Here is a 24032-nt window from a genome sequence, read left to right on the forward strand (position 1 = left end):
TCCAGTGCATGAAAGTGGAAAGTGAAAGTGAAGTCATTCAGTCGTATCTGACTCTTCGCGACCCCATGGACTTCAGCCTACCAGGCTCTTCCGTCCATGGGATTTTCCAGGCAAGAGTACTGGAGTGGGGTGCCATTGCCTTCTCCGAGTACATAAACTTCCATCAGGCATGCCAATACCCTGGCTTCATTCTTTTAAAAAGCCATCCTTTTGCATGCTCAGTGTATCTGTTTACACATTAATACCATATCTTGAAACTGCATTGTCCAATACAGTAGTTGGCAGCCATGTGTTACTACTTAAATTTTAATTAATGAAACTTGAAAAAAGTTTAAAATTCAGTTTCTGAGTTACACTAAGCACACTTCAAGGACACACAAGCCGCATATGGCTACACTATTGGACAAGACAGAATAGTTTCATCACTGCAGAACATTCTATTGAACAGTACGGTACCATGGACGGAGGAGCCTGGTGGGCTACAGTCCATGGGGTCACTAAGAGTCGGACACGGCTGAGCGACTTCACTTTCACTTTTCACTTTCATGCATTGGAGAAGGAAATGGCAATCCACTCCAGTGTTCTTGCCTGGAGAATCCCAGGGACGGGGGAGCCTGGTGGGCTGCTGTCTCTGGGGTTGCACAGAGTCAGACACGACTGAAACGACTTAGCAGCAGCAGCAGTTATTGGATGCAGATGTTTTTCAGACACAGACCACTTAAGGCCTGAGGTTTTATGGAAACACCTGATTTTTTCAAGAGCTTCGACTTTTACCAATGTAATGTAGGGTTAAATCCCTCTGTAGAAGTCAGAAGTCACAACTCACTGGCCAGCCATTTGGATAAAGGAGGCAAAGAGTAAGACTGTCCCATTGTTTCTGGTGATTTCTCAAAGCTCCTGGTTTGCAGATGTTCTGGTGACCAAAATAACACTCTTTGTAACACTCTGCTCCATTGATTAAGATATCATGGCTCTTGTTCACTCAGAGTGAGTATGAGAGCTTGAGGGTAGGTGCTCTCTTGTAGATTGTGTCCCATCCTATTTCAGCGTGGGAAAATCACTCTAAATCTCAGCATATAAATAAAACAAGGACAATTAATGAGCAGCAGGGTCTGGGAACTGGATACAAACCAAACCACCCACCTGCAGTTCCTCTAGATCTTATGCTATAATGATGAGGGAAAGAATAGAAGGGAAAAAACACATGTGTTCAGGATCATGTTCTCAGGCTGAGCAAAGAGCCCCTCCCCCTTCTTGGTCCCTGTGTCTCAAGGGACCGAAATATACAGGCTTGTTCCAACCATTTGAGAAGATAAACTTTCAGATTTTCAAAATTTACGTTGTTTGAATAAGCACCTAAAGTTACATGCTCTCCGGTCTCACACAAGCTCTCTTCTTAAATCTCTGGAGACTGAAAGTTTGGCAGTGAGGACAAACATTCTCACGGAAGATTTCTTATCCTTCCTCCTTCCACTTAAATTTTAACTTCCTCAAAATGGCCTTTGGGATTTCATTTCAGCACGTTTTCCTCTAGACCTAAGAGGAGTATGGAAATATGAGAAGAAAATAGTAGCATGAAAAGAGATTTTCCATTTCTCTAGGTTCCCCAAATGGTCCAGTTTGTGGTCTGTAGGAAGACTTGGAGTCATTTCTCATCAATATGAATTGTCTTACCTCTGCTTCTGAGCCATTTGTATTCAGTGGACGCTCCTGTGACATGGAGGTTTTTCCCAACTTTCTATCCTTAGGAGAAGCCTTTGGAAGAGCTATTATCGTTACTTATTAATTTGTTCATTCCTATGCTTAATGAATATTTATGGAGCAGTTGCTGTGCACCAGGAAAAGAACCAAGTGTCAATTTTACAAACGTCAATAGAAGCTCTAAAGGAAAAAGAGAGGCAAGAGGTGATGGATGCTGAGATGGAATACTGCACAGAGAAGAGGCATCCGTTGAAAAAGGGTGATAGGGGCTAGGGTCTAAGGCAGCTTCCTCTAAGAGGCGACACTTGAACTGAGTCTTAAAGAATAGCTATGAATTAGCCAAACTATGAAGATGGGAAGGAATATCCCAGCATAGTGAAAAGGGAGAAAGACACAGTGTTTGCAGATGCATAGGTGAATGGGTGAGGTTGGTACAGTACATTGGGCAGACAGTAAGGCTGGAGATTGGGTAGGGTCAGATGATGAAAAGTCTGTGTTTCATCCTGAAGGTGATATGAAGTCCTTCAAGGTTTCTAAACATGGCAATGACAAGAGAGACTCACAGCTTCAGAGAGATTCATGTGGTGTGTTTGTAGGGGATGAAGTGAAGGAGGGCACATATGAGAAGAGAGAGGCACATGCCAAATAAATGATGGCTGCACGCCTCAAATGGGAAATTAATGCTTCAACCAAGGGGATGGTGATGGTCTACAGAGTGCCCAATGATATGATTTCAATGAATATTAGGAGATAAAATTTTCAGGATCTGATAACCAGTTGGACAAAGGGAAGGGAGCCAGAATGGTTTCAGGGATAATTGAGTGACCAGAAAACAATCTTTTAAGGTTTGCTTTGAGAGTGGGGTGGTTATTATCAGACCATCTACCTTGAAATGTGAAATATATGAAACATTCTTAAGGCATGAAACAGAGGGATGAGCACATTTGGGATGTTCTGTGCACATCACAACTGATTCTCATTATCCTCAAAAACCTTGCCTCTTAGATTAGTGTTCTGTTTTCTAGACTTCAGTGACTTTCAGAACAAACAAGCAAAGAAATCTAAGACATTGTTTGCTATATGGAATATTTTAAATTTTGGTATCTACCTATATAAGATCTTTTAAGTCATTTAGTCAACAATGTTTACTGAGATTTATTCTGTACTAAGCATTGTAAATACAAGAGAAAACAGACCTATTCAAATAGTTCCTTATCTCATTTTTATTTGCATACTTATTTGATTGTTTGCCAATAACTAGTTATTATCATCATGTATGGAAGGCATAGTGTTTCTCAAACTATAGCATGAATAAGAATCAGGTGAAGAATGTGTTAAAACAATTTCCTGAGCCTTAATCCCAGGCATTATGATTCAGAAGGTCAGTCTGTGTAAGGTCCGTGAATTTGCATTCCTAGCAATTTTATACTTACTGCCAATATTACTGGTCTAAGGATTACACTCTGAGCTTTGACTAACTTTTAATTCGTGAAGCAATGTAAGGTTCTTTCTTGTGGTCCTAAAGTATCCATAACATGGAATTGACGTCAATGGGAATTACACAGACCACAAAGGTGTCACACTGAGGCCTTAAGTGTTTATGGCCAACCCCTCACCACCTAGCTCTTGCCTTCTGTTTATCAGCTGTATTTCCCCTTGGGCATTGCTGTTGCTATTGGTCTGTAAGTTACTGCAGTTACAGCTCTTGATGAGGTCAAACAGTCCCAGCTGGAGAGACTTGAGAAATGAGCGTAAACGTTCCTTTGTCTGAACTTCTATTCTATCTGAGTTTAAAAGTCAAAGATCAATAAACCTGGAGAAAGTGGTGAGTTTGCCAAATATTACCAGACAATGGAAGGGCTGTAATGATCAGCTCAGGGCCAGTGATGCAGTCAGCCTGGACCACAAAAAAGATAAATGGGTAAGAACCTGTCTCAAGGGAGCATTGTGAATGTAATGGTTGGCCAAATGCCTTGCTATGAATTCGTTTTCTTGTGAATGGTTTCAAATTGTGGATTGCTTCTAGTCAGAGTTAAGCTCCTTCTGTTTACTCATGATATTCAGAAGTTTTTCTGCTTTTTGCCTTCAGGTATATATTTTTCAGTCCCACATATAGGAAAATCAAGCGGCAAATCATTGAATAGTTAGGGTATCAAGTGAAGAGAGAGCAATGGGAGTGGAAAGAAGGGACAAATTTTAAGAATATTATAAAGAAAAGGATAAAAGGGCTTAGCTTCTCTGACAAGGGGGCTACGTGTGGTGAGACAAGGTAGCTGAAATTAGCTCCCAGGTTTCCAGCTCGTTGACCAGGAGAAGGATGGCATCAATTACATAAATATAAAATTGAAGAAGGATTGGTGTAGGTACAATGCTGAGTTCTGTTTGGACATCCAGGTGATAGTGGGGCCCCCAAGCAGAAGTGTTTTGAAATGATTAGAAATTTGGGACTAGAGTTTGGGTGAGGGACAGTGGTTTGGAGGATCCTGTTGGGCCATCCCTACTTGCAAGGGAAAAAAACAAAAGCCCTGTCAACGATGAGAGAAGTTCTGTGAAGAAACCGAGGATCAAGGACTGAGCCTTAACTGTCTTTCCAGAGGGTTCCAAATAAGATCTTCTTGGATTTTAATACCTTTGTGCATTTTCAGCTTGTGTTTTAATTAAAATGTAAATAGTATTTCTGGAATAGGGTAGCCAATGGAGAGATATCTGATATGCCTGGAGCATGCACTCACCCACTTGCATATGTGCCCACCTGTATAGGGAACATGGGCTCATTTGCATGGTAGAGAGGCTGACTTGAGGACATTTTCAGTCCTCTCAGAAAATCCTAGTAAAATAGTCTGAAATGGCATGCTGACTACTCTTAGAATGTCCGTAACTTTTTCTTTCCATATCATTCATGCCATGTGATATTGATGTGGGAATCCTTTCCAGCCACATTTGAAAAGCCTCCCCTGAAGCTGCAAACCCAATGGTTTGGAAGAGAGAGTTTAAATAACTCAAAATATACAGTGTAAACAAGCTGGCCTTTTAGTATGAAGTGTACTAAATTAAAGAAACCAGATGCTTTGGTTGGCTTGGAACAGCTGGATTAGGACTGGCTCTCCTTCACGAACCATTTTCTTTGGAGCCTCATCACCTCCTTCCCCTCCTCCTCCTGTGTCTCCCTTCTTGCCCTCTTCCTCTCTCTTTCTCTCTCTTCCTCGTCTCCCTTGCTCTATCTGATTTTTGTTTTCAGACAGCCATAAACTCATCAGATGCAGGAGACATATCAAATGGTTTCTGAAAATAGAGTTTGTGAGTTTAAATTATTTGCCTATGGTCATAAAAACTTGCTTACTGGAAACCTGGTGTGAGAATCTGAATCACACCTTCAATCATGGTTGTTAAGGTGAAGGACTTTTCTATGTACAATTTTATTTGACTTAAAAATTAAACATTAAAATATTCCTGCTTCAATATTACTAACTGGGACATTTTATAGAGTCTCTAGGAAATCACCCTGATCCATAAATCTCTAAGTTATTTATTTATATAAAGTCATGAAGCCTCACAACCCTCTGAGGAGGAGGGTCAAACCTAAATATCCCAGTTCGTTTAAAAATTAGATGAACCTCAATGAAGTGGTTCCTGGTGGCTCAGATGGTAAAGAATCCATCTGCCAGTGCAGGAGACACAGGAGACTCGAGTTCCATCCCTGGGTCAAGAAGAGCCCCTGGAGAAGGGAATGGCTACCCACTTCAGTATTCTTGCCTAGAGAAATCCATGGACAGAGGAGTCTAGTGGGCTACAGTCCATGGGGTCACAAAGAGTCAGACACGACTGAGCGACTAACACTTCCACTTTCAATTAAGTGGAGTGACGTTTCCTGACACAGAGGCTTTTACTGGCCAAATCTATGCTATCTCAAATCAATTGCTACCTTGGGAAGGTATGTAATGTGGATTGAAATCCACCTTTATACGAAATATCTAGAGAACTGTACCAGAAATATATTTTCAAGCTGAACTCTAGAGATATCTCCAAGAAGGGAAGGAAAGAACAAGAAAGAAATTTCACAACCTGAAAGAACACGATTGGCTCAATGATTAGTATGCTTTATAGCTGGGGGTAGTTTCATGTTCCTGAGATCTAAGATAAACACCAGTAGTCTCTACCAGAAGGGTTAATTATGGCTTAGCTAATAAAGATGGTTTTGGAACATTTTGTAAATATAAAGTGTCCTGTAAGTATTAGGTGTAAAAGCCAATTGCCAGACACTGCCTCATAAGTATGAAATCTATTGTACTTCAACTGGATTAGGGAATCTTTTTGCAGACCAGGGCATCCAAAATGTGCAAGTATCTATGTTCTCTCTTTAGGGAGAATTTTTTGTTGTCCTTTAGTCAGTCAAAACCTAGGAATAACACTGGTTCCACATAATTTGGGGGAAGGGGACACCAATTTCATTTCATTTCTAGAAGTGGAAAAAACGCTCCATAAATTCTCCATAGCCTCTTTTTCTCTCCAAAACACCCATCACCACCACGCTTTCTCTCCACCCTCCCTTCCCTTCTGGGTCTCAGCTCCAGGCCAGCTGATGGCTGGTCACTATGCCTTAGTTCTGGCACTTGCGGGAGAGCCGGCTGCAGTGGGCAGGGCACATCCTGGAGATGACCATTCCAGCCTTTTCCCACCCTAGTTAAGCCTGACAATAAATCCTTTCAAAAATGCATTATTGTATTAGAGACATTTCAGAGGGTCTTAGAGCAGTAACGGATGCACCAGTGATACAGACCCTTGTTGTTGCTGAGCCTTTGATGTCACAGTCTGACTTCACTTCCCAGCTCTGAAACAGGAAAAGAAAAATAGATCTACCACTTTTTCCTGACGCATTATTCACTTCTCAGAAGCAGGAGAATAAAAAGAATTATTCTTTTTGTAGAAACTACACATAGAGAATGCGTCAGGAAATTCTTTTTTGTATCTTGACTTTGCATACTGATGCCAAAAGTGCTGTCCTGGTATTAGTCTGTTCCAAATTTATGGGGATTTGTGAAAAGCGAAGACAAAAACTTCTGAGCTGGTAGCCCCATTGGTCTTGTTTTTGTAATGTACGGGAAGGCTGGGAGTTCAGAGAAAGGGCTCCTGCCTGGCTGACCCTTGGCTGCTGGGCTCAGTTAACCTCCCCAGGCAGATATGGGAATCATGACTTTCATCAGTGGGATGCTGGTTATCCAGGGGATGCAAGGCTAAAGGCAATGAGTTGAGGCAAAATAGTGGAAAGAAGGGAATTCTTAACTTTCAATATTAAAAGTAAAAGGAATTTATGAAGCTCTCACCCACTTTCCAGGATAGCTCCCCATGTAACTGAGAAGTGAATGTTAGGTATCATATTTACCGCTGTCTTTGCCCACTTTAATCCCTGATTTCACTGTACTCTACCTGACTGGGTGACACGGAGATGACAGAGTGTGACTAAGCTGCAGAGACCACACTGTGGACTCAGCAGTATTTTAGAATTCGTGTCACCTGCAGGTGATTATTAAACTCTGAACTTTGTGGAGGTTTTTTGGATTATTATCCACAGAACGTTTGCCCCAAATACCCTCATGGTGTTGCTTCATCAGCCAAGTTTTCCAATCCCCTGCTAGGCTGTGATTGCTTCTTTCTTACAGAGGTATTTTTAATATTTGACCTACAGATAGTTCTCCTGCAGCACTTTCTATTAGGCCCCACCATGATGTGTCTTTGACAGAAAGACTTTTCCCCATTATTCTGTTTTCTGTGTTCGAATTGTATATCTGGGTAACTGAATTTATAACTCCTGGGCTTGGAGAATATTCAAGTACTCTGCACCACTCTGAATAGTCTGGACTTGTCTTGCATCTCTTCTTATGCTCATATTCCCTTCCCTGTCTAGATGCAACTTATCCTTTCAGTATTCTTTTTTTTTTTTTGAAGGTTTTTTTTTTAATTTTATTTTATTTTTAAACTTTACATAACTGTATTAGTTTTGCCAAATATCAAAATGAATCCGCCACAGGTATACATGTGTTCCCCATCCTGAACCCTCCTCCCTCCTCCCTCCCCATTCCATCCCTCTGGGTCGTCCCAGTGCACCAGCCCCAAGCATCCAGTATCGTGCATTGAACCTGGACTGGCAACTCATTTCATACATGATATTTTACATGTTTCAATGCCATTCTCCCAAATCTTCCCACCCTCTCCCTCTCCCACAGAGTCCATAAGACTGTTCTATACATCACTGTCTCTTTTGCTGTCTCGTACACAGGGTTATTGTTACCTAATTCATTTCTTAATGACTTCTAAATATTCCCATATACTTTTGCTTTTTCTCCTTCACTCTTTTTTATTTAATTTTACATTTTTATTAATTTTTTGGAGTATAGTTGCTTTACAATGTTGTATTAGTTTCTGCAGTACAGCAAAGTGAATCAGCTTTACATAGACTTATATCACCTCTCTTTTAGATTTCCTTCCCATTGAGGTACAGAATATTGAGTTCCCTGTGCTATACAGTAGGTTCTCATTAGTTATCTATTTTATACATGATAGTATACACAAACACACACACACACACACATACACACAGGGCTTCCCTGGTGGCTCAGACAATAAAGTATCCACTTGCAATGCAGGAGACCCAGGATTCCTGGGTTGGGAAGAATCCCCTGGAGAAGGGAATGGCTACGCACTCCAGTAATCTTGCCTGAAGAATCCCATGGACAGAAGACCCCGGTGGGCTACAGTCCATGGGGTCAAAAAGAGTTAGACACAACTGAGCAACTAAGCATGAACACACATACACAATATATTTATATATATATATATAAAATCCACCCAATTCATCCCATCCCCCTACCCTTCTTCTTTTATGCTACTTTGACCTCAAATTGAAATGTTTCCAAAAAGCACACGTCACAACATTAGTATATATAAAAAGCCATTTTCTTTTTTCCTGACCACAATAATTTACAGAAACCTTAACACCACCCTGACTATGAGTATGCCTTTTATCCTAGGGTGATTTTTCACTGCATCTTCTTTGACTAAGGATTGAAGACATTTTACTCAGAAGAAAAAGTGTAAAATGTAAAGTATTGTTATTAGAGATGTTCAGCAACAGTCTGAGAATGTCAGCAACTAAAGCTATATGCAAACAGCACCAAGGTGTATGGGGCAGCTGCTTTGGAAGACTATTGAGAAGCCAGCTGTTATTCCCATTGGCACAGGGAATCACCACCAAACTGCAGGAAGCCTGGGCCAGGTTCTGGGGGACAAAGTACCTTCCCATGCCAACTAGAAAGGTGCCCTGTCATTTTTTTTTTTAAAGAAGGCAATGACCTTTTTTTTTCAGTTGAGTTATTTTATTTATTTATGGCTGCACTGGGTCTTTATTGCTGTGCACAGGCTTAGTTGCCCCAAGGGATGTGGCATCTTCCCAGACCAGGGATTGAACCCATGTCCTCTGCATTGACAGGCAGATTCTTAACCACTGTACCACCAGGGAAGTCCAGCCCTGGCATTTCTATGTATCAGAATTATATCTGCAATTCCTTAGGTCCTTTCTTTACCACCCATTCTCTGTTCATAGGTCAGAATGAGAAAGGGGGGATATTGAAGAGGGCAACATCTTTCTCTTTCATTTTATCTTGTTATAACAAATAATTGCAGGGTTTATTTCTCTAAGAATTTTTTTTGATGTGGACCATTTTTAAAGTCTTTATGGAATTTGTTATAACACTGCTTCTGTTTTATGGTTTGGTTTCTTGGCCACAAGGCATGTGGGATCTTAACTTCTGACCAGGGATCGAACCCACACCCATACATTGAAAAGCAAAGTCTTAACCACTGGACTGCCAGGGGAGTCCCAATTGCATGATGTAATGTCGATTATAATCTGGCTGGTCATCTTTGGTTAAGGAATGGTGCAGACATAAACAAATACAAGTGAACTTCGGTGGATGACTAATGCATGGGCCCATATGGATCAATCCGTTTCTTCAAGCTCTCTCGCTGGGAACCAGAGGTTTTGCTAACCAAAAGAAAAAAATATATTTCAAAATTTCCCTAAGAAAGAACTTTTTTACCTCTAAGCAGAGAGGGAAAAATACATTTTCTTTTAAATTTATTTATCAGGAGATAATTCCCCTCCAATTTTCTTGACTTGAAATTTAAGTCAAGTCTGTAAAAATGAGGCCTAATTAACTTTCACTCTGGCTGTACATGAGCAGTTCTTTGAGATCCAAAAGTTTTAACTGAATTAACAATTAGAAAGTAAAAACTTCATGTCCCTCCTTTTCAATATGTCTAAGGCATGCAACGTTTCTTAACTAAATAGCTTATTCTTCTTCAAATGGGCAGTAAAATGGAATCCTCATTTATACATATGTCCCTTTGAGAAATATATACATATGCATATTCCTAGGTTGAGGGCAATTTGTTCTCATGTTCTTGTTTAGATTGTAATGCAGTGAAGATGCGCATCAAGTGAAGTTATATTCAACAACTGAAATTGGTAAAAGTTTTGCTCTTAGAACTATCTCAGAAATTTAAATAAATAAGCAAAGTGATTATACTTTCCATGGTTTTGACAAATCAGTCCTGGTGGGAGACAGTCTTTTCTCTGAACCACATAGGGAAGAGTGGACAATCAGTAGCAATTCTGTGGAGTGATCCATTCCATTGCCAGCACACCAGTACCCACAAGACTTCAAGTTCAATGTTATTGGTTTTTTTTACCAGGAGAGCTTCAAACCAAACAACAGGCTGTTGAGAACATACCCTGAAAATCAGACGGAATAGAGGTAGGAGCAGACAGAGATAGGTGTAGTGGAAGCTCAGTGCCGGAGATGCAGACCTGGGTTTTTAACATGTCATCACATGTACTATATATGTACTATCATGTAGGCAAGAAGAGACTGCTTCATAATGTGGGAGTGAAGCAGAGCAACTTTCTTTAGAGAGATATTGCAGAGAACTTCCCCTTGTATTATGAAAGAAAACAAGAGAAGTTGGTTCAAAAATTCACAAACACTAATTGATGTGCTGTCTTGGCTGAGTGTCTCTGACTCAGAGAGACCATAAATGTTGTAAGGAGAAAAGTTGGGGACACGTGAAAAGTTTTCAAAGCAAAACAGTGCAAAACAACATGACTACAAATGTCATAAGACAAAATGAGATTACAAGCCAAGTGAACAAAAGGCCACATCTTATATGATTCCATTTCTATGAAATGTCCAGAACAGGGAATTCTATGGAGTCAGAAAGTAGATTAGTGGCTGCTCAAGACCAAGGAGGGAGGGATTGTGGACAAACAGGATGATAACTGAGAGGTACAGGGTTTCTTTCCGAAGTGATGAAAATGCTCCAAAGTTGCCTGTCACGATGGTTGCACACATCTGTGAATGTACTAAAAACTACTGAATGTATACTTTAAATGGGTGGCTTCTGGGATATGTAAATTATATTTTAATAAAGCCATAATTTTAAAATCTAAGGTAATTTGAAAATTGGAAAAAGAAAAGCCAAGTGAATGGAAATCCTCAGGGATGGAATTTTTTCCCCTCAGGACCCTGACCTCACAGCCTGCCCTCTTTTCCCACCTACCCACAGGAAACAAAACAGAGGGAGCTATGAAATATTCTTGCTCACTTAGAAACAGTGAAATACTCTTCAGAGAACACGGGTGCCTAATTTTCTAACCACATTTGAAACCCACTTAAGTGTGAGGTTTGATGGGGTCCTAATTCAGTCCTAGGAGAGTGGTGAGCTTGTGAATTATCGTCCAGCATCTTTTCCAGACAAAAGCGCTTTAGCTGACAACAACACAAACTCTTGGATGAAAAGAGTAGACATTCAAGTTCTCTGAGGCCCTCTCATAAATAACAAAAAAGATTGGCACCAGGTAGGTCTTACCAGAGACTGCAGCCTTTACAAAGTTCTTCTATTTGAATTTATTTCAAGCAGTCAATAAATAAATGGTTCCATGCTATTAAAAATGGAGAAAAGAGAAGACTACAAACATGTGATTCTACCTCCTGCAATTTGGTCCATTTCCCCGCTCCCTTCTCAGAGAAAGATGCAATTGTTCACTTGATGACCCTGGTACCCAGCGTATTTTCTTTGGGGCCATCTTTTGAATATTATTTTTGTATAAAGCCAAGTCAATGAATGGGGAAGTTGAAAAACATAATCAGAATGTTATATTGACACCGTTGTAGATTTTCCGAATGCAGAAAAACAAGAAATGAATGGAAGTAGATTTGCCAACGTGAATATTTTATGCGTCTTTATATAGGGCATATTCCCAAGTGGAAGAAAATGCACTTGAATAAAATAAACTAACAGAATAGTTTTGGGACATTTTTAATTTATGCCATATATTTGTCACATTTAGGCAGAACTCACACCCTTGGAGAATAACATTCCAAACATTTACTTCTTTGTGTGTGCCTTTTCTCTCTTCCTTATTTTCTATCTCTAGCGCTCAGAAGGCACTTTGAAGGCTATTTGGTAGAAGTTACGAATATCCTGCCCAATCATAGGCTTATAATCCCCCTGGAACCGTCCGTCTTGCCAAACTGTCTATCTTAGTGATGTACACAATGATTACCAGTGATTGTGTAGGCCCTCTGAGATACCAGATGAGATTTTTAAACTAACCCAAAGAGTGCTATATCAACATTAACCTTGAAAACCCAGAAATGGTTGCTCATTTTGTACCCTCAGGAATAATATCCTTCCATTGGCGGGTTAGTGTGGGGTCATTCACTAGCTATGAGAAAGGCTGAACATGTGTGGAGCATCAAGGTTTAAAAAAGAGAAGCTACCTGAAAATTCTAGAAAAGATTCAGAAATAAATCCTCCTTAAAGCTGGTAATAAAGTGTTGCTAAAGGTTTGGGATTTGGAGAATTTGTGCTTCTAGTTGAAGGAATTGTAGATATAAGATGGCTTCACAGATGCTATATTATAAAATTAGGCTTTGGATTGCTACCTGTATTTTATTTCCAGTTGAACTGTGACTTCCTTATGCCATATCAGGGCTTCCCCAGCGGTTCAGCGATACAGAACCCACCTGCAATGCAGGAGCTGCAGGAGACATGGGTTCGAGACCCAGTCAGGAAGATCCCTTGGAGGAAGGCATGGTAACCCACACCAGTATTTTTGTCTGGAGAATCCCATGGACAGAAGAGCCTGGCAGGCTATGGTCCATAGGGTCACAAAGAGTCGAATATAACTGAAGCAACTTAGCTCTCATGCACACATGTATACTATATAATATGAAATATACCTGTACCTTATTGTGTTCTTAATCTTGTCAGTAAATATTTTCCATGGTAGTATGCTTCATTATTTTGTTGTAGTTTTTCTTTGAGTTTGAGTACAGATTATTGTTGATGAAGTCCTTTCTCAGCTCTGATTGCCCAGTCCAAGAAAAAATGTGCCAGTTACCATTCTAATCTGATCCAGGCCACCTGCAGATCACCTAGATTGTTGCTCAGTTACCGAGATTCTCATCTGAAGGCCAAGAGTCTTCCCCATTTCTCTGGTACCCACTGCCTGAAAATTTTCTTTCACCAAGCGAACCATTTCTCTGTCTATTTCTCCATTTGCTGCTCTGGCAATTTTTTCCCTAGTCTTTGAATTCATACTCCATATTTATACTACCTTTTTCTTTGAAAATGTTCCTTAAGTTGATTTCTTCCACAAAACCTCTCCCAGCTCACCAGGGCAGTAATAATCCATTTCCCTAATTGAAGTGCCCAAATCCCATGAGACACAACTCAGAAACTTCCAGAGATGATACTTATTATTCAGTGTAAATATTTGCTTGCTTCCTGTACTATTTGCTTTTGCCTCAAACATATCCTTTAGGAGGTGTGTCCTTTCACATATGTGCTCAGTTACAAACTGGGCTACTCATCAGTAGTTCATATCCATGTCTTCCCATTGGAGTCACTGGGGAAACTTTGTTAAAAAAAAAAAAAAAAACCTATGCACTTCAGACCAATTAAATCAGAAAATGTTATTAAAAACAACTGATCTTAGATGGTTGTGAAGCAGAGTAGAATGTTAGTCTAATTTCTTTTTCCCTCCCATCCTGGGAAGAAGACGGAAAATTCTGACCATATATTCTGAAAATATAATGGGAAAAGAAATTTTTTTTTATTTTATTTTAGGGAAAAGAAATTTTAAGTATCCTGCTGAATCATATAACTAGAAAGTTAAAGGAAGGTAAGAGCTTGTCTTATTCCGGCTCATGGCCATGTCAGTCCAGAGAAATAAAACATTTGCTTTAAATGACAGTCCATTCTTTCTACTCCAATTTTCCATGACCCACATCTCACCCTCCCCAACCCCTGCTGATGAATAGTAAGGATCTCTAAAGACTGATCCCATGATTCTGTGAAGTTTGTTGACCTCAAGAAGCATATATTCTAATAAATCAAACATAAAAGCTACTCTGAGGATTGTATCTGGGTAACATTATCTTAATTGTACAGATCAGAGTTCCCCAACTAATGTGCTGTTAATGGGTTTCCAGTGTGATGAGATGTTGATCACCCTCAGTCAGTGGGGTAGCCAAGGAAGCCTGGGTCATCCAAGATCCAAGTACTAAAGGCTCTCAACTTGAGCAACCAGATACATTTAACCCAGTGGGAATCAAATGTTATTTTCTGTGTGTTATGAATGGAAAAAGTTGGGAAGTCCTGGAGAAATACATAGAGACACTCAACATCGAATCTTGAGTGTCTAAAATGAGAAACAACACAGAGCACCAGGCTTTACTCAGTGCAGAAGAAACTCTATACTGCATAAAATACCATCAGTTATAATTATACAAGATAAAAGCCATAGGCAGCAGCACATCAAATACGGAAAACTAAGAAGTTAATACTAAAGGAATTGTCCCCTGGTATCACTTGAGTGGAACATTATATTATATTGCTCACAAAGTAATTCCTAATAGGATCATACATGAGTACAATAAACTTACAATTCGCAGTCAGTGAACATTGATTGAAAACAAATATTATTGTTTATTTATTTATCACCTCCAAAAGAATGATTTCATATATTTGGATCAGTTTTTTAGTTCCAGTTCTCAAATCCAAACAGATTAAAATCACATAATTGTGTTTGGACATGAAGAACTGTTTCTCTGGGTTTAATTATCACAAGAGGAAAATGATGTAATGAAAGAAATTCTGGGCATTGTTAAACTTTAATTTCATAAAGTAAGATGTATATTGCCATCAAAATAGACTCTAAAAGGCTGTATGACTTGATAAGGACAAAAAAAACTAAAATACAAACTTATTAGAATGTATATTTAATTCAGGTATCATTTTCCCAGTGATGGCTAAGATATATTCTTGGACTTCTGGGTTTGTAGGTAAGAAACAGAAATCAGGGAGTTTCCCAATGACCTAGTGGTTAGGATTCCAGGCTTTCACTGCTTGGGGCCTGGGATTCAATCCCTGGTCAGGGAACTGAGACCCCTCAAGATGTGTGTTGTGGCCAAAAAAAAAAGAAAGAAACAGAACATAGAAGTCACTTTAAGATGAGATCACAAATTATCTCAGTAAGCAAGAACAGAGAGATTTATCTAGAGAAGTCAATAAAGGTATGTGAAAAGTTCTCTGATGGGTTCAGATATTTTAAAAAATATTTATAACATGCACAAAAGACAGGAAATTTCATCTAATGAAAGGCAAACAGAAATGTGTGATGCAAACCAAAGAGAAAGGACTTTTTAAAGGATTTACTAACATGCTCTTTAAAGTACAAGGATGGAGAAGGATCAGCCTATGGCCCACAAAAGCAGAAAAATGTGAAAAACAGGAGCAGACTGAGAGAGAGCAGTAAAATATCAACACCCTTTCTTTCTTTCTCTTTGTCAAAAAGAACGAACTCAAAGTAGAAAAGGTATAGTTTTGTTTTAAACAAGGTCAGTATAGAGGGTTGGAAAGGAAGTCCAAGAAAGTAAAAAACAAGTAACAAAAACAAAGGCCATTTTGCAAAAATTTCAAGTTTCTGGGTCTAGTGAATTATAATCCCAACTATTTGCAAATAGATTTGTTAAATCCCTGTCAAAATTCCTGGTGGAGATATGGAGAATGGGAAAGTGTCAGAAAACTAGAAAAAGGCAAAAGTTGTCTGAATATTATTTGGTTCAAAAAATCGAATAGTCTCTGTTTATGAAGTTAACTCCACTTCAGCTTAGTCACCAAAGGAAGTTGTGATGGCGCCGTAAACAAGCCAGGGAGCAGAGTTCTGAATGGGTAAATTAACGTACGTTTCAATCGACCCTGACATGAGTACTGTCCAGGCACAGAAGTTCAGGTTTCAAGGACTGTCTCTCTAGGAGCTTATGTTTCTTGAGTTTTATATTTTATATGCTTCTTAAATAGTTCTTATTTCAAGTCAATATACTGCAAGGTCTTTCTTTTTTAATTTTTATCTATTTATTGTTTGTTTATTTTTTGGCTACACTAGGTCTTTGTTGCTGTTCTCACGCGTTCTTTATTTGTGGTGAGTGGGGGCTAGTCTCTAGTTGCAGCGTGTGGGCTTCTTGTCGCAGCGGCTTCTCTTGTTTCAGAGCACGCAGGCTTCAGTAGTTGCAGCATGTGGGCTCAGTAGTTGTGGCACATGAGCTTTGTTGCCCCTCATGTGGAATCTTCCTAGACCAGGGAGTAATCCCTTGTCCCCTGCATTGGCAGGCAGATTCTTAACCATTGGGCCACCAGGGAAGTCCCACAAGGTCTTTGTGTGTAGCCTTCTGCTGCTGCTGCTGCTGCTAAGTCGCTTCAGTCATGTCCGACTCTGTGAGACCCCATAGATGGCAGCCCACCAGGCTCCACCGCCCCTGGGATTCTCCAGGCAAGAACACTGGAGTGGGTTGCCATTTCCTTCTACAATGCATGAAAGTGAAAAGTGAAAGTGAAGTCACTCAGTCATGTCCGACTCTTCACGACCCCATGGACTGCAGCCTACCAGGCTCCTCCGTCCATGGGAGATTTTCCAGGCAAGAGTACTGGAGTGGGGTGCCATTGCCTTCTCTGATGTATCCATTTAGGACCAGTTTAATTAAATTCACAGATGATAAAATACTGGTATCTTCAGTTCAGTTCAGTTCAGTTCAGTCGCTCAGTCGTGTCCGACTCTTTGCAACCCCATGAATCGCAGCACGCCAGGCCTCCCTGGCCATCACCAACTCCTGGAGTTCATTCATGTCCATCGAGTCAGTGATGCCATCCAGCCATCTCATCCTCTGTTGTCCCCTTCTCCTCCTGGCCCCAATCCCTCCCAGCATCAGAGTCTTTTCCAATGAATCAACTCTTCGCATGAGGTGGCCAAAGTACTGGAGTTTCAGCTTTAGCATCATTCCTTCCAAAGAACACCCAAGGCTGATCTTCTTTAGAATGGACTGGTTGGAGTCCAAGGGACTCTCAAGAGTCTTCTCCAACATGATAGTTCAAAAGCATCAATTCTTCGGTGCTCAGCTCTCTTCACAGTCCAACTCTTGCATCCATACATGACCACTGGAAAAACCACAGCCTTGACTAGACGGACCTTTGTTGGCAAAGTAATGTCTCTGCTTTTCAACATGCTATCTAGGTTGGTCATAACTTTTCTTCCAAGGAGTAAGCATCTTTTAATTTCACTGGTATCTTACATACTTGTAAAATTGATGGCAATTTGTACAAATTAAGTAGCCACAGAACCATGTGACTTGACCAATTCTTCTGCCTTCTCCAAGAAGCCAGGAGAAGGTATATTTTGCCTTAGCCTCCTTTTCTAGAGAGGGCCCTGCATACACTGGCTTTAATAGAGCTTCTACCCTGCTAAGTGATAAGACCACCTCCGGGGAGTGGGGGGCAGCGCACAGTAACAAGCCTTGGTGGCTGACTGGACTTGTTATAACTAGGACACAAGACAGGACCTAGGTTATAGGAACAGACAGAACATTAGTCTGGGGATCTAGCGAATGTATAACGCTCCCCAAACAGTCTATTGTCAGCAGAGCAGCCAGCACCATCCTCTGAAAAACATCGGCCATATCATGTCACTCTCTCTTCAAAACCTTATTGTGTCTCTGTTCTGAGTCTCTAAACTCCTGGTCCCTTCCTTGCTCACCCCTGCCCACTTGTCACTTCTCTGCCCTTACCTCCTCCCACATTCTCTCTGTTCCAGTGTACTGGCCTCCTTGCTAGTTCTAGAATATATGGAGCATGTTCCTTGTGTCCTGTGCTTGCTGTCCCCTGAGCCTGAACTGCTTCTCCTGGATGATCCCATGGCTCCTCCCTCATTTCATTCAAGTCTTTCAAGTTACCCCAGATGGGCCTTCCCAGACTCTCCTCTATTTAACCTGCAGCCCCACCCCCACCAGGCTACCCAGAAGTCCCTCACCCCTTTCCTGCTTTATTTCACCCCATAGCACCTCCATGAGGTTCCTATCTGCAATTACTTGTTGATTTTGTCTGTTGTCTGTCTTGCCCCTCTCAAATCTGAGCAGGCATGTTCTATTTTGTTCACTGCCATATGCTTAGAGTCTAGAACAAGGCCTGGCACATAGTAGGCATTCAAAACATATTTGAAGAGTAAATGAATAAATATTCAGTTGGTCTAAACCCCAAAAAGCAATTAGTACCAGACATGTAGACTTAATCATATAGGACAAGAATACAAAGAGTGGTGGTACCAGAGAAGGGTGCAAAGGGACCTCTAAGCTCCTTGCAGTGCTGAGATTTTGACCTAAGTATTAGATACATATACTTGAAAAACATGTTTTATGGACAAAGGTGTTTGAGAAATGCTATGTGAACCCACCTTCTTGGATATTCACAATGAAGATCAATACTTTGAAGGATCCGAAAAATCTCACATGTAATAGTCAGGGTTCTTCAGAGAAACAAAACCCTAGCTAGTGTAGATTTTGGTACCCAGAGTGGTTCGAGAGGAATAGAATCTTATGGATGGGTTTTCTGTATTGGTCTAGACTGTCTGGGATTGGCTGTCTAGTTTGATTAGATTTAAAGATACTAAGTATTTTCATTAATAAAGGGAGCACTGATGAGTCCAAGTGGTGTGATATGGCAATGAAAGTGAAAGTGAAGTCGCTCAGTCGTGTCTGACTCTTTGCGACCTGTGGACTGTAGCCCACCAAGCTCCTCTGTCCATGGCATTCTCCAGGCAAGAATACTGGAGTGGGTTGCCATTTCCTTCTCCAATAGTTCTATGATATGGCAATAGTTCTATGCAAAATATCAACATTGGATGCTCCTAACCAAATACCTTTAAGAGACAAGTTTCTGGGTACCCATGTATATAATCCCTTCAGTTTTTTTTTTTTTTTTTTAACTAACAAGTATAATGAGACCCCACTCCAGTACTCTTGCTTGGAAAATCCCATGGACGGAGGAGCCTGGTAGGCTGCAATTCATGGGGTCACTAAGAGTCCGACACGACTGAGCGACTTCACTTTGACTTTTCACTTTCATGCATTGGAGAAGGAAATGGCAGCCCGCTCCAGTGTTCTTGCCTGGAGAATCCCAGGGACGGGGGAGCCTGGTGGGCTGCCGTCTATGGGGTCGCACAGAGTCGGACACGACTGAAGTGACTTAGCATAGCATAGCGTAATGAGATTGGCTGTTTACTCCTAATGTTGCTGGACAAAGTGGGAAAAGAAAAGAATGACCTAAAGGATTCGAATTTCCAGCTCAAGTTCTGTATAAATGACCTGAAAGCTTCTATGTCTGCCCTGAAAAAGACTCATTTCCTGTAGCTGCAAAGCTGAGATTCCTGAAAACCAATCCCAGAATCTCATCCTGCTAGTGGCTGAATTACAAAACAATTGAATTCCCAACACTGGAGAGTATCTTCTTCTAAAGTGAGGGCATTGACTGGGAAGGAATGGGATCCTGAAAATTGGAATGGAGACATATGGGAAGCCTCTGATAAGCTGGGGCCATTGAACTCATTCTGATGCATCTTCTTTGCCACGAGATGCAGTTTCTCTCCCTAGCAAAATACCGTAGACTGAGTGTCTTAAATATCAGAAATCTATTTCCTCACAGTTCTAGAGGTTAGTCCAGGGTCAAGACATCAACATGACTTCTTCTGAGTCCTCTCCGCTTAGCTTTCAGATGGCCACCTTCTTGCTGCATCCTCACATGGCCTTTTCTCTGTGCTCACGTAAAGCTGATGTCTCCTTGTGTGTCCAAATGTCCTGTTTTCTTTTTTTTAGTAGAATCTTTTTTATTCAGAAAAAAAAAAAAACAAAAAACAAACAAATTATCCAACCACACACAGGAGGGTTATGGGTTGGGGGCAGGGGGTGTCTGTCCATCCAGCCCGGGCCCCCAGCCCATGTGGTTTTGGCGGCAATAAGGGGTGTGGGGTAATGGCCCAAAAAATAAAAATGGTGTATGTATGTGTCCTCTTTTTATAAAAACACAAGTGAGATTGGATTAGAGCCCACCATAATGGCTTCATTTTAACCTAATCACTTCTTTAAAAGTCCTATCTGGCAATACAGTCATACTCAGAGGTACTAGGGAATTACAAATTCAATATATGAATGTGAAAGTGAAAAGTGTTAGTCTCTCAGTCTGACTCTTTATGACCACATGGACTGTAGCCTGCTAGGCTCCTCTGTCCATGGAATTCTTCAGGCAAGTATACTGGAGTTGTTAGCCATTCCTTTCTCCAGGGGATCTTCCTGACCCAGGGAATGAACTCAGGTCTCCTGCATTGCTGGCAGATTCTTTACTGTCTGAGCCACCAGGGAAGCCCAATATATAAATGGGGGGCACGATTTAGCCCATAACATTGCACTTTTAAAAGTTTAACTTTACTAAGACTCTGTGTTTCACAAGCACATTTGATTATAGCACCTTTAATTCACACTTAATTACATATCAAGAATAATGCTCCTTTGTAGATTTTTATAGTAATATCAATAATTTTATACAATATATAAAACATAAGACAAAAAATAGAGAATTTATATTATATGTAATATATTTAATATTTATATAGCAATATAAAAATAAGAATATTCTTAATAATAAAACTTTATTGACAAACCACTTTTATCCATGTGATTTGATTCCTACCTTCTATGAGGTATACAGGGCAGATATTGTTATCCCTACTTAATGAAACAGATTAAATGAAACTCAGAATGGCTAATACTTACCTAGGTCATAGAGGTAGTAAATGGCTTCTCATATTATTGACTTCTTCCTTGTGATAAAACTTTCCAGTACTACATAATACCCACCCTCTTTTAACAATATAACATGGTTCTCACTTCAGATCAAGACATATTTGAACAGGGATTTTAGCACTGGAATCAGTCACCCTGGTTGCAAATCTGCCTTCATGCTTACTGACTATGTCTTCTTGGAAAAGTAATTTAACACCTCTGTGTCTCAGGTATGACATAGACAACAGTATTTATCTAAGGGGGGGGGGGGTCTTAAGAGGATGAAATGAGTTAATTCATGAAAAGTACTTCAAACATTACCTAGCACATACTAAATGCTCAATAGATATTGCCTATTACTATAGACACTGAAAAAGACCCTGTTGCTAGGAGAAATTGAAGGCAAAAGGAAAAGGGGGCTACAGACGATGAGATGGTTAGATTGCATCACTGACTCAATGGACATGAATTTGAGCAAACTCCAGGAGACAATGAAGGACAGGGAAGCCTGAGTGCTGCAGACCATGGGGTCACAAAGAGTCAGACATGGCTTAATGATTGAACACAACACATTATTGTGGAAATGTAAGTGATTGGTTTTAATAGAAAAATAGCATCCCATAACATGGATATAATATAATGGATTCAGCCATTTCCCAACTGAGTCCAGTTTTTGCCATCTGTTTCCCTTCTCAAAATCAAACAAAGAATGAACAACACTTGGAGCTTAAAAGAATCCCAAGTTCCATGATGGCACAGATGCCTGGAATGAAGAATTCCCAAGCACCTCCTGGGTCTGAGCAGGCTCCAGCAGTGAGCGTGGTGGCCTGATGGTCCTTCTGAGGTCAGCAGACTTGGTGTGGAAGTCTCCTAAGAACAGGCCATCTCGTGGGACTTTGAGTATTTCCTGCCCGTGATCAGCAACATCTCCTCTTGCAGTATTTTGGCAGGTTTGTCCTTGTTCCCGGCCAGAATCAGGAAGTTCAGAAGCACATGAAAACAAACAATACATTGAAACGCTTCTCTCAAATTATTCAAAGTTCAAGAAAACAAGAAATTATTCAGCAATATTGGGACATGGTATTTTATCTTATTAATTACATTTCTTCTCATTAACATGCCCATCCTTTTCTTTCCAATGAATACTTTTCTTGGCATTAATTTCCATGAGACTTTTTTTTTTCTCAAAGTGTATTTAGGTATGAGAAGTGATAGGGTATCACTATATTTTGCAAAAATTTGCAGCTATTTTGTCCTCTGTGCAATTTTCAAATTATATTTTGATATTAATATCAATCTTAAGAATTACCACTGTTCTTAAGTTCAGCATAATTTTTTCTTTAAAATCTCTTCCCTTCATTTCAATGATCATAATTGTATCAACTGCAAGCCAACTCTATAAAGTGCAAGTTTTCAAAATTTTACTTATCATTTAAGATCATCTAAATATTGGCTTCTTAATAAAACCATCTCAGTTTCCCAACTCCAGGTGATGTCCAAAGGACTCTGCTGCTATTTCACACTACTGTCTCTCAGTCACCAATGGACTTTTTTCAACCATCATTTCACTTATGCTTTCAGCAAGAGCTCTCTGAAAACCATTGCCTCTCTCTTGAATTGCTCTCTTCCAAGACAAAATGAGCTTCTGGATTTCTTCCCACCTTTATGGCTATCTCTTCTCCTTTATAGACTCCTCCTCCAGCAAGATATCAAATGTTAGGGTTGCTTAAACCTGCATGCCAAGCCTTATTCACTTATCACTTCATTTCCTAGACATGTGTACACATGCCCATAGTTTTATTTGATTTATAAATGTATATCTCCATCCCAGACATTCCCTATGGGTCTAGACCCATACTGCCTACTTGATATTTTTCCTTTGAAATCCCAGTAGTACTTAAAGTAGCCAAAGTTGATCACATGAACTTCTCCCAAATCTGGTCCTTTTAAAATTCCCTTTTTCTATGGCTAGCACAATCAATCATCCAGTTAGGAAAGCCAGAAATCTATGAACTATCTTTAATACTTCCCTCTCCCTCAGACCTGCCAGGCAATTCCACAGGCAGCTCTCCCTACTACTCATCTCTAAACTCTATTCACATCTCTTCTAGGACCACTACTGTACTCCAAGTCACCATTTTTCTCACCTGAACTACTACAATGATCTCCTAACTAGTTGTTCTTGCACCTTCCAATCCTTCTCTGTTATTCACCCAAAATTGTTTTTTCAACATGAAAATCTGATTACATCATCTTCCCCTTAAAATCATCCCATCGCTTTCTAATTCTCTTGGAATAAGGTTAAATTCCTCAACCTGCCCTGCAAAGCCCTGACACCTCTCCAACCTCATTTTGCCTGTGACCTGCCATATCCACTTTGTTATTTCTGGAATATGCTAGGCCTTGTTACAGGAGCTCAGATATGCCATCCTCCTGCAATAAACTTACAGACTCGCAGGCCTGTCTACCTGGATTGCTGCAGTCAGGGCAATCATGTAATGTGTCAGCTCATCAGGATACTTTTGAATGTGAAAGGGGCAATATTACTAAATACAGCAGGCAAGACCAGAGGCCTAAATCAAGATTCTCCAGGGCAAATCAGGACATGTGTTCACCTTAAATTAACTACTGTTAATTCTTCAGATCTCCAATCAAATATCACCTCCTCAAGGAGGCTCACAACAACCTCCCTAACAAAGGGAAGTTCATTACTCTTAACATCAGTATATCTCTTCTTTGTTCCACTACCCAAAGTTGCAACTTTACATTTATGCGTAATTGTTCTGTAGTGTTCCCTCTAATAGATTACAAACTTCATGAGGCCAAGATTCTTCCCAAGGTTCTTCACCATTGTATTCCCTGCCAAAAATATCATGTCTTATAAATATCATTTATCAAATGAAGGACATGAATGACTCCTCTTTGAGAATTTCCTTTTTCTGTGATTGATAGAACCAACCATCCAGTCACGCAAGACAGAAATCCACAAATCATCTCTGATACCTTCCTCTCCCTCAGCCCCAGGATTCAGTCCCTCCCTGTGTCCATTTTCTTTGTGGCCTCCTCTCTCTCCTCCTCCTCTTCTTCCTTTTCCCCAGCCTCTCCTGCTGT

The 24032-nt window shown here is 40.3% G+C and overlaps 1 protein-coding gene across 6 annotated transcripts in view; it reads left to right on the forward strand.

The window, feature by feature from the left end:
- The window catches only part of PDE7B (phosphodiesterase 7B), a 369928-nt gene that overhangs the window by 236398 nt on the left and 109498 nt on the right, over window positions 1-24032 (forward strand). The window contains exon 3 of one of the 6 annotated variants that reach the window (XM_055535703.1): window positions 16208-16243. The exons of the other annotated variants lie outside the window; for them this stretch is intronic. Within the exon in view, the coding sequence (XP_055391678.1) occupies window positions 16208-16243 (36 nt within the window). The remainder of the gene's footprint in view (window positions 1-16207; window positions 16244-24032) is intronic. 6 annotated transcript variants of the gene reach the window in all.

Source organism: Bubalus kerabau, chromosome 9, assembly GCF_029407905.1.
Source record: "Bubalus kerabau isolate K-KA32 ecotype Philippines breed swamp buffalo chromosome 9, PCC_UOA_SB_1v2, whole genome shotgun sequence".
NCBI lineage: Eukaryota > Metazoa > Chordata > Mammalia > Artiodactyla > Bovidae > Bubalus > Bubalus kerabau.